Here is an 11,809-nt window from a genome sequence, read left to right on the forward strand (position 1 = left end):
GGCCCTGAACAAGAGAGGCGGTCACCTTCCAGAAGCTTCAGGCTATCCCCAGACACCACCAGCCTGGGTGACTGTCATCCCTGGCAGGGCAACGGAGGAGTGGACAGACTGGCTGTCCCTAGGATCCAGCCAACCCTTATCTGAGGTGCTCACCATATCCCAAATTCCGCATCCTGGCTGCCGGTTTGGAAGCACCACCCAGGGCAGATGTCTTTTTCACTCCTTGAAGGCACTTTAGAAAGACCTCGGAAAGCAGGTGAGGGAAGGGACGATTTTCCTGCCCATGGTGATATATGAGAAAATCGAGGCTCGAAGAGTTTCAAGTATTTGCTCAAGCTAAGTGACAGCATGACTCAAATCCAGGGTTCCTTTCCACTACCCAAGACCACTACCTCAGGGTCAGAGCGTCTGGGGGCTCTCAGCCGAGGCACAGCAGCAAAGACCTGGAGCTGGGAATGACCCTCCAGAAGGGACCTTCCTCATCCCCACACCTCTCTTAGGGCCAGCGCGGAGCCCCGCCGCAAGGGGGCCCTATTCGGACCTTCTCTGCTCAGGGTCCTTCAGATGCCTGGAAAGATCGGCGAAGGTCAGGAGAGGACCCCCTTCCCCGGGCCCCCTGCTCCACCCCAGAGGCTGGACAAGCAGGCAGCCCACCAGCTCGCCCTGAGGTTTGGCTAGAGACCCCCCTTCCCTTCCGGCGCCTCCAGAAACAACTGCCCTTTGCCGTTCGAGAAAGTGCGTGGTCTACACCATCCCTGGGAAGTTCTGAGTAAATCCTGCTGGAGTCCCCCCACCTGTCAGCCTGAACCCCCACAACGAGCTGGATTAAGGGGGAGAGAAGACGCAGGAGAAGGCCCTAAGGATGGACCCGACTGGGGACCCGGCGCGCGGAGTGGGGCGCTCCCTCTCACCTGTACCAGTCCAGCCCGCGACCGTAGTTCCTGTCGAAGAAGTGGGGCTCGGTGCCCAAGGCCCTCACGTCCGGGTGCACGCGGATGAACTCCAGCACGGCCCGCGTGCCCCCCTTCTTCACGCCCACGATGAGGGCCTGGGGCAGCCGCTTGGTGCCCATCCTGACCGAGCCCGAGTGGTTGGCAGCCGGGAGGCGAGGAGCGGGCGCGGCGGCGGCGGCGGCGGCGGGCGCGCTGGGAGCGCCCGGCGCGCTGGGCGTGGGCCCCGGGGGATCGCAGGGGCGGGACTTCGGGAGAAGTTTCTGGCCGCCCGCGCCGGGGCCGCGGAGGCACCGAGGCGCGCCGAGGAGGCGGCTCTGGCCCAGGTCGTCGCAGCAGCACAGGAGGCTGTAGCACAGGTAAGTGCAGGAGAGCGAGAGCGTGAAGGCGAAGAGCAGCCTGCGCGCCCTCCGCGGCTGAGCTGGCCCCGCGCGGCCCAGGACCCTATAGGCCATGGCTCCATGGGCCCGCGCCGGGGGTCATGGTTTCCGGGGAGCGCCGGCGGCGGAGCTGCTGTGGCCCTGCGGCCGCCTAGAGGGCTGGCGCGGCGCTGCCCCGGCCCCGCGAGTCGGGCGTGGGGGGCGCCGTCTTCCCCGGGCGCTGCCGGCCGGGGCGCGCACCATGCCCGGGGATCCCGGGGGCGGCGGCTTCTCGGGGCACAGGCGGCTGCGCGTCCCACATCTCCCCGTCCCGGGCCCCGGGGCCCCGGGCGGCGCTCCTCGGGTCTCACGTGCGCAGGCTTCGGAGTGCGCCCAGCGCCCGAAGCTCCATTCCCTGTCCTTGGTGCGCGGCGCCCCGAACGCTCGGCGGCGGCGCGGCCGCTCGGGCTGGCGCGCGGACCGGACGGTGGCGCTGGCGCGGGCCCCGCTCGGTCTCCTCGAGAAATGCCGAGCCGCGCGCGCTGCCGGCTCTATTTAAGGAGTCGCCTGACGTCAGCCGCGCGGGTACCCCGAGCCCGCGCCCCGCCCTGGGACCTGGCCCGCCCCCAGCGCCCCCACTCTCCTGCCCCTCCCAGGGACGCGCTACCCCGGGCCCTCCCCGCGCCGGCCGCTTCCTGAGGAGCCCCGGCGGGCTTGGGATGGCGAGGCATTTACTCCTCCAGGGGGGGCTGGACGCCCCCACCACCCCCAGGGCTGGGAACCCCGGTCCGGGTTGCGCCAACATCCAGACCCGGGCGCAGACGCAAGCACTCTACACTGATACACGGTCCCACCACACTGACACACACACACGCAAGCACACACACAGGTACACACGTACCCTGACCAGGACACACCCCCTCACCCCACATGGGCGTGGAAACACCGACAGGGACCCTCCCCTGTCCCCCTCATCCCCATCTCACCAGACACACACACACAGCCTGGAATCGGACATCGTGCCGTGTGCGCACACACGCGCGGGACTGGGACACACGCTCTAGACGGGGATGGGTGGAGGAGCCGATCGTGAGATTCCGTGACTATTCACGGAGCTCCCTAGCCCCCCGCGCGCTGACTCATACCCAGGCGGCTCGCTCTAACACCCATGAAGCATGCGCCCCCACCCCACTGTCACCCCACCGTTCCCGGGTCGTGGCGGGAGAGTGAGCCCCAAAGGCGCGGACTCCGCGAGGGAGTGTGTGTGTGGGGGGGGGGTTCCTCTCTTAACGGCCGCCCCCTAGCGGCGGACTGCTCCCCAGGGAGCTGTTCCGGGGTCCCACAGTGTCCCTAAGGTCCAGGATGATGCAGACTTCACCCAGGGGCAGGAGGAGGAGAAAGAGGGGAGGACTGATCCAGGAGGAATTCCACTTCGAATGACTCCCAAGTAATTGCTCACAGTGACCATGCCCAGACCAGGCATGTGTGACCAACCCCAGTGCTGCCCTGAGTGACCCACACTAGTGGATCAGAGCAAACCTAAGTCACAGTGCCCAAGAACGCAGCTAGCTAAGTTGTCACCCCACAGCAATGCCAAATCCCTGTGCCCAGGTGTTCACCAAGTGCTACCCCACAGAATGTCTGAATGACCACCACCCCCTCTACCGTCTCCCCCCACAAACTAAACATACTTCTTCAGGGAATACCTTGATCAGGCTTTGTGGACCTTAGCCCAAGCCAGGGAATATTAACCAGGCCCATCCTAGAAACCTCAGGCCAGTCCTTCTAGTACAGATCATAACTACCAATTTTGTTTCAAGCCCTCCCCAGGTTAACTCAATATCAACCACAGCCTATGAGTTTGTTACCATTATCCCCACATCACTTCCCTTCCTTAATTCGAATAGCAGCTAACATTTATTGAGTGGTTTGGTGCCGGTAATGTGCATATCACTTGACATGCACTACCTCCTTACTCTTTGGAGATAGGTTACTCATTTATAATTCCTGACTTATAGACAGTGAGATTAAGGCTTAATGAACACATAATCAGTAGTCAACAGGGCTGGGGTTAACCTGACTCCAGGATTCAAGCTCTTAATGACAATGCTTTACAATTCCCTCTCTTGCTTTGATCATTCCTAACAGCATTCCCTGCTAGGCTCCTCTTCCAGGTGTGAACTAACACATCTATATTACCGCTAAAACCTGACACCTGGGACCCAATGAGGACTTCCAGGTGTAGGTTGAAAAGTTCACCCGGATGCTCACCTCCCTTCTGTAGACTCTGCCTCCAGTAATGCCACCTCCGACTCCATTATATTTTTCTTGTAGCTACATCAAGCTGCTGACATCTCAAGCTCATAGCCAAGTTCCATCTCTAAGTCTCTTACAACTGCTGCTGATTAAGGCATATCTACCCCATACTGTGCTTGTACAGTGGGCTTTTTTGGACCCAACATGTAGGTCCTTACACATCTGATCTGATTACATTTTATCTTGTCTCATCAGCTCACTGCTCCAGTTTTTAACAAATGTCTACTTGAGTCTTAAATCACAGTGCAGCTTTCAGTTATTCAAAAAGAAAACGTAGAAAGTTGAATTCTGGCAGCCTGATCCTTGATTCCAGGTGTACCTTGGGCAAGGGTTGACCTTTCTGAGCCTTGGTTTTCTCAGCTGTAAAATGGGGAGTTAGGATTAACTAGGAAAACCTCCTGGGGTTCCATTATTCAAGGCATGAACAACTCTGTTGGCATTATGTCATCTCCGTGTGTTTGATTACAATTTAATTAATTTTTCTCTCACGTTTTTAATAATGTCAAAATAAATATGTTGGAAGGATCTCTAAGATAGACCTTCGACAGTTTTTCACACTGTGAACCTGTTATTTCTGCACTTCACTGTTAGAATTACAAGGTTAAATGTGGATTAATCCACTCTGACAAGAAATTTTTTTCTTGCAAAAAAAAAAAAATGAGTGTAGTTATTTCTCCTCATTCTCTACTTGGCTCAATTTAAAAATTATTTTTATCTTTGAATTCATAAGCTGTGAAATGCCTGGGTATTCCAGCCCATCAGAGACAGGCAGATTTGCCTCTTCAATTTTCCAACCAGAGTAGTGACCGTGATTTGGATAGAGTTTCTCAGGAGTGAGACAGCGGACATGCCTGCTTATCATCCCCCACCCCTCTCTTTTTTCTAGAAGTACCATGATCCTCCTTTGAGAGCATCAGGGAGGATTATGCACGGACTAGGACTGGAATCCTTCAAAAATTAGACACAGTACTAAGATCCAGCTACTTCTCTCCATCTACTCTGTTCCTCTTTGGACCTTATTTTCTTCTCACTCCTATCTGCCTTTTTACCCCCTTTATTTATAAATCAGGAAGGGCTACTGAGTTGCAAGCAAAAGAGCTGATTTTGGCTAATAGAAGCAAAAAGAGGGATTTGGAATAGCTCACACAGGAAAAGAACTTAGCAGTTGCTCACAGAATGAAGAAGGTGGGGGAACTGGGCGCATAAACAGAATAGCAACCACAGGACATAGATCCTTTTCTTGCCTTCCTTTGAGTCTTCATTTGCTGTTTTGCATCAGCATTCTCTTGAATCTTCCCATCCACTCTTACACCCTGCATTTAAGACCTTGATCTGAAATTACAAAACAAGGAAATGTTCTTTCCCGTAAGTCTATGGACCCAATCAAGCCTTATTATTCCGTTGTATTTCAGTGTAAGTTTCCATTCTGTTCCCCCTAGAGCCGAGTTTTGTAAAATGTGAGAAAATGTTCCAAAGAGGGTGGTTCCTAAGAGGCAAAGGACTGTGAAATGGACTCACATGGTCTTGAGGGGTTGTGTGAGATGCAGAGTTCACATCTGAGCCGGAGGGTGTGCATGAATATTATACTTTTAGGAACAGACTGGGAGTGAGGATGAGAGAAGGATTTCCATGTGCTTCACGCTCTGGCCAAAGTCAGAGGGCAAAAGTTCGAGGGACCAGATGCTGCCTATAGAAGGGAACAAATCTGGAAGGCCAGGAACCATGGTTGATTTTAAGTACTTTGTAAGATTCCAAACTTTCTGTCGTCTCCATATTGGTTTACTTGTGCTGTTGGCAGCATTCTTCTTCTTCTTCATCATCATCATCATCATCATCATCGACATGATGTATTGACCACCAGGCACTGGGCTAAGCATTTGGGTGCAGTACCTAATTTAATCCTCGAATAAACCAATAAGGTAGGGCTTATTAGTATCCCTATTTTATAAATATGGAAACCATCTCAAGGAGGTTCATTTTTCCATGTTCTCCCGGATGCTGCAGGCTGGAGAAGGGGGAAACCAGTGCAAAAAAAAAGTATGAATGGGGCGCCTGGGTCACTCAGTTGGTTAAGTGTCTGATCTTGATTTTGGCTCTGGTCATGATCTCAGGGTCATGAGATCCAGCCCCCAGCCCCGAGTCGGGCTCCGTGCTCAGCGAGGAGCCTGCTTTAGATTCCCTCTGTCCCTCTCCCTCAGCCCGCCCCCTCCCCCGGCTTCTCTAAAATCAATCAATCAACCAAACTTAAAAAAAAAAAAAGCCAGAATGGGGAGGCTGATGATCAGCTTCACCCATAGCCTTCCCTTGGGTCAGAACTGTTTCGTGCCCCACCTCCCATCCTGCATTATGTAACCCACACAGTCTTCTGCTCACCTTATCTTACCATCTTGCCTTCTTAATGTGACTGTAAACCCCTTGGGGGCCAGGGACTAAACAGCTAGTTCCAGATCAGCCTGGTACTTAGAATCTGGGCTGCATATTCATGTTGGGACTCCCCTGGATTCCTGATCTCCTTTCTCCTCCTTGATGGACCACAGACCACTATTACCCTGTTAGGTCTTCCAAGAAAGAACTAATATTTCATTTCAAAATTTATCCAAAGTGGATTATTTGTAATGTCTGGGAAGTTACTAACCTTGTACAATAATGTGGTAGAGCTGACCCAGAAGTACCTGGTGATACTCCCTCTCGTCTCCTTGTCTTTAACCAAATGGAAGCAGATGAGAATGTCACCATTGGTGACCCCCCAGTTTATCCATTGCTGAAATGCAGATCTTAGTGGTATAAGAAGAGTACCTAGCTACAGAGAACAACTTAGGGAGATATATTTGTTGGCTTGCATTGAGTTTTCTGTTTCCCTCAACATTATTACTCTGTAGTAATATCCTGAATGTAGAAACAAATGAAAATCCTGAGAAACAAAAAGAAAAAAGTCCCCCAAATAACAAGACTCAGAAATAACTATCACTTAATGTTTTTTACATCCTTCCAATTATACATGTGTTTGTTAGTTTATGGGTCAGCCCATATCTATTGTTTTGTAAAATGCTTTTATGCTTGACAATATGGTGAATCTATTTTATATCATTAAATACAGACCTATGTAGGTCTAGTACTTTCAGAAAGAGAAAATAGCTTACTTGCTTTTCTAAGTATGGGGTAAGCTTGCAGCTACCATGAATGGAGAGAACTGAACACGCTTATGAACTAATTCAACATGTAAGTAAGCAGAGTGAAAGGGAAAGACTGAGTCCCAGTAATAGTGTTTGAATCCCTGGATCCAGCTTTGCCTGAAGCTGTCTCTTCAAGAGACAGTAAAGCATAGTGGTTAGGAGTGCAGTGTCTGGAAACAGGCTGCCTGAGTTCAAATCCTGGCTCTGCTAGTGAGATAAAACAAGATTATAAATGTAATGCACTCAGAACAGAGCCTGGCTAACAGTAAGCCCTCAGTAAACATTAGCCATTATTATACTGCAAACTTTTCAGTTATATCCATCCATAAATTCTTTTTTACTTATTTTGATTGATAGAGATATGTATTTTTCAACTAGATCTTTATCTTTCAACCTACTTAAAAATTTTTATTGACAATAAAATAAAGTCAACCTGTGTTCTCAGTAATCACCTAAGATCCCTCCTGCTTTGGATCCAACTTATCTTCCTGATACTTTAAATGCTTCTAGGGAAGTAACCACATATCCATTCTGGACCTAGTTCATGGCAAGTGTTCAGTAAATGCTTGTTAGAGAAATAGCTAATATCCCCAAAGACCCCTGTGCCTGGAGGACAACAATTTTAGCATGAGGACATGGAATAACTTATCTTAAAGGACTGGATTTTCTATTCATTGATCACCCCCCGGATAAACATGATATATAGTCACATTTTGTTTATGCCATCTACCCCCTTGATCCTCTCTCACTGTGCTAGATTTTCTGGTTAAAATCAACTTTCTGCCCACTCAGTGCCCAGTGCCTGCACCCACACAGCTGAACACAGCAAATGCACAAGCATGATGACTAGTCCCACTTAAAATTCATCATTTCTAATCTCAAGTGGACCCTTCACATTTCCTGGCAATCATGCTACATTTCCCTTGTCCATTCATTCTCGGTTCTCCTATGTAACTATTTGGTTCCTTCTCCCCTCTTCTCAGTCCTCAAGCAGCTCCTCCCAATCCTGATCATCTGATGGCCTTGCTTCCTCCAGACTTCACTGGCTAATAGAAGCAACTGGAAGAGAGCTCTTACTGCCACCTCTACCCACCTGCCTGTAGCTATGTTCATATACTTTATTTTCTCTCTCTTGAATGGGAGTTCGTGGTCTATGTTCCTTGATCAGGCCAGCCCCTCCATCTGTGTACTCTATCCAGACTGTTTCTGTCTACTCAAGGACATGACTCCAGGAAGCCTTCCCTTTTTCTCCCTTGTTACCAGTGTCCCCTCTCCACTGGGTCCTTCCCATCAGCATATCAATAAACTGATATCTCTCCCATCTCCAAAAGAAAAGAGGCAAGCAACCCTGTCTTGACCTCATCTCTCTCTCCAACTGGAGCACCATTTTCATCCTTCTCTATATAGCTCAGCTCTTCAAGGGTGAGCTCTACTCACTGCTTCCCATCTCCATCCCCTCACCCTAAGCCCATCCCAGTCAGGTGTATGCTCCCACCTCCCCTCTGAAGCTGTTCTTCTGGAGGTCACCAGTGCCATCCATTGTGCAAAACTCAAGCCAACTCTTCATCTTAGTGGGACTTGACCTAGGGACAGCCCGTGGCACAGCCGACCCTCTTTTCTTCCCGAAACTCTTTGTTCACCAGGATTGGAAGATGCCACATCCTCCTGGTGTTTTTCTCACTTTTCTGCTCCTGAGTTTCCTTTGATGGCCTATTTTTACCTCCCTGACCTCTCACTTGGGAGTACCCCAGGGATTGGTCCTTGAAAATTATCTCTTTCCTGTCAAGACCCCCTCCCTTAGTGACACCAAAGGTCTCCTGTGTGTATCCCTTCATATACTGCTGCATCTCAAATTTGCAGCTCCTTTCCCTGGAATGTCTACTGAGACATGTCTGCCTGGAGGGCTAACAGGCATCTCCACCTAAATATGTTGCAAACCAAACTCTTACTAGTTCCCTAAAACCTGCTGTCATTGTAATTTTGGTCTTCGAAGTAAATGGCAATTCTCATCTTCCATTTGCTCAAGCCAAGAATAATCTAGAGTTAGGGGCGCCCGGGTGGCTCAGTCAATTAAGCATCTGCCTTCGGCTCAGGGTCCTGGGATTAAGCCCCACATCAGGCTCCCTGCTCAGCAAGGAGTCTGCTTCTCCCTCTCCCCTTCCCCTTGCTGTGCTCTCTCTCTCTCTCAAATAAATAAAAATCTTCAGGGGCACCTGGGTGGCTCAGTTGGTTAAACATCTGCCTTCGGCTCAAGTCATAATCCCAGGGTCCTGGGATTGAGCTCCCGCATCAGGCTCCTTGCTCAGTGGGGAGCCTGCTTCTCCCTCTCCCTCTGCCCCTCCCCCTGCTTGTGCACTCCCTCTCTCTGTCAAATAAATAAAATCTAAATATATAAATAAATAAAAATCTTAAAAAAAAAAGAATAATCTGGAGTTGGCCTTGACTTCTCTGTCATACCCCACTGATTTGTGAGCAAATCCTGTTGTTCCTCCCCACCCAGAATATATACTGAATTTGACTGCCTCTCACCACCTCCACTGCTAAATATCCTAGCAGGCTTCAAATTTGTTCGAGTAGGGCGCCTGGGTGGCTCAGTTGGTTAAGCGACTGCCTTCGGCTCAGGTCATGATCCTGGAGTCCCGGGATCAAGTCCCGCATCGGGCTCCCTGCTCGGCAGGGAGTCTGCTTCTCCCTCTCCCGCTCCCCCCTCTTGTGCTCTTTCTCTCTCTCAAATAAATAAATAAAATCTTTAAAAAAAAAAATTTGTTCAAGTAGCTTGGAGTGCATGTTCCTGTGGCCTCAGCAGCACAGAACTCATGGGTATAGCAGACCCTCCACCTCTTAGACACCTTTGGGGTCTAGAGGATCCTGCAGTAGGGGAGTGTGACCGCCTGGCTTGCTGCTAGGTGGGTGTGGCTGTGGTCCCGGAGGCTGCAGACAGTTCCAGATGCTCCAGAACACACAGTGATGTAGCAGTCGTGGGCTCTGCTAACATTTTCCCTTTTGTTTCTCCGGCCTGGGTTGGGGCGGCTCCTGAACTTACTCATTTTGCAGTAACTCCATCCTTCCCTTTTGGCGCCATCTACCCTTCCAGTACTTTTAGAACCAATCTCCTGTATTAAATCATTTCTGTTTGAAATACCTAGGGTGTTTCCCTTTTCCTGACCAGACACTGATCGATCTAGCCCCCACCCAGTCTTCCTAGGATCTTCTCAACAATGAGAGGGATCCTTCTGTTGAAAGCCCTCTGTGGCTTCTCAGCTCATCCAGAGGGAGGATCCACCCCAGGGACTAAAGCATTGTCAACCTGGTAAGAATTGTTGGGAGATAGTAAACCCAAAATAAAACTGTCAGCTGCCCAGATCATTCCCCTCCACTCCGTACCCCTGCCTCCCCACTATTCTCAAGCAATGAGGAGTCTCAGAATTGACCTCATTTCAAAATGAGAATCAGAAGACACTGCAGGGGACTCAGGAATAAATACTCCATAAGAGGGTGATTTTAACCTCTCCTTGGTTCATACCAGCACACCTCTCCTTTTCTGCACTCTGTGAGATTTCCATGCCTGGAGCTCACCTGAGTCACGTTTTCTATAGAACGAGTGACTGGAGAGTGGGCAGCACACATTCCCAGTGGCGTGCATGGCAGGCGATACCTGGGGGGGCCGGCTGCTCAGCCTGGCACCTCTCCCCCCGCTTCCCGCAGCACCCGATGCGTCTGAGTACTGAGCTTTTGGCGATCCTCTCGGGCAGTCGTTCCCGTTTCCAGTGTTTGGTTCGACTTTCTCGGCTCTGCCGTGCCAGGTAGTGCTTCTGGTGTTTTATTGTAATTTCTCATTAGCTGTCGTGTCCTCTCACTTTCTTTGTCCTTGTAGGTTAATACCTTTATTTCATTCCTTTAGACGCACTGGTATTGTAAGCAATACAATCTGTGTGACAGAGGGGTTCTGAAAGAACCGTGAACTTCTCCCAACACAGAGCACTCAGGTGGTGGCTCTCGAGCTAATCTGTGTGTGCCAGAGAGGCTGCCCCTCCAAGTCCGGGTCTTCAGCTCTGACAGCTCTCACATGTGGACCCTGCAGGCAGCAAGCTGCAGGCAAGTAGACAGTTTGAGAAGGTCAGCTGGTGGGTAGGTGGGAAACCTAATTAATTCGTACCATTCAGGTAGTACACGAATCATTCTTTTTGTATGAAGGTAGGATGGCAGAGCCAAAGAGGAGGGGCCCTTTGACATCCCCCAGCAATTTTTCTTCTCTCCCCAAAAGTTCCTAACATTGGCACAGCTTACGTAGTCTACTTTTAGTCTTTCTTCTGCGCTTTCCTGTCTAGAAAACTAGGAAAACCCGGCTGAGTTTATTAGGGGTTTGGAGTGGAGAGTACACAGATGATGAGGATATTCTGCACCTTGCTTTTTTCACTCGACGTGGTAATGCCTGTAGATTTACCTCGACCTCTGCAAAGTATTTCATCAAACATTTGATGCCTCAGGTTGTTTACAATTTATATTGTTTACATATCATGGGTGATTTAGTCATTTCCCTGTTAATAGGCATTTACCTTTGTATCGTGATTAAATGTGACTGCCTATGACTGAGAAGCCCAAAGTACAGCAGTTTGAATAGGATATTCATTTGTCTCATTTAAAGGAAGTCCAGGGGCGCCTGGGTGGCTCAGTCAGTTAAGTGGCTGCCTTCGACTCAGGTCATGATCTCAGGGTCCTGAGATCAAGCCCCACATAGGGCTCCCTGCCCAGTGGGGAGTCTGCTTCTCCCCCTCCCTCTGCTGCTCCCCCTGCTTGTGTGTGCTTTCTCTCTCTCTCACTGTCAAATAAATAAATAAAATCTTAAAAAAATAAAATAAAGTTCAGAAGGAGGTGGTCTGGGTCAGTATGGTGGCTCCACAGAGTTACCAGGCACCTGAGCTTCTAGTCTGGGTAACCTTGGATGTGTCCCCCCTGCTTGTCGTTGAAGTTGGGTGCTGCAGTCTCCATAAGCACTTCCTCCGTCCCGGGG

The 11,809-nt window shown here is 50.4% G+C and overlaps 1 protein-coding gene and 1 long non-coding RNA gene across 2 annotated transcripts in view; one reads left to right on the plus strand and one right to left on the minus strand.

Moving 5' to 3' along the window:
- The window catches only part of HS3ST2 (heparan sulfate-glucosamine 3-sulfotransferase 2), a 95,018-nt gene extending 93,212 nt beyond the window's left edge, over positions 1-1,806 (minus strand). The window contains exon 1 of the mRNA XM_034988067.1: positions 912-1,806. Within this exon, the coding sequence (XP_034843958.1) occupies positions 912-1,405 (494 nt within the window). The 5' untranslated portion in view covers positions 1,406-1,806. The remainder of the gene's footprint in view (positions 1-911) is intronic.
- LOC117999141 lies at positions 1,224-10,935 on the plus strand. Its single transcript, XR_004676225.1, has 3 exons — positions 1,224-1,309; positions 10,504-10,601; positions 10,700-10,935. It is a non-coding gene; the product is annotated as an uncharacterized LOC117999141 (long non-coding RNA).
- Positions 10,936-11,809: the final 874 nt, after the last annotated feature.

Source organism: Mirounga leonina, unplaced genomic scaffold (assembly GCF_011800145.1).
Source record: "Mirounga leonina isolate KUSES-001 unplaced genomic scaffold, KU_Mleo_1.0 Mir_448, whole genome shotgun sequence".
NCBI classification, from domain to species: Eukaryota; Metazoa; Chordata; class Mammalia; order Carnivora; family Phocidae; genus Mirounga; species Mirounga leonina.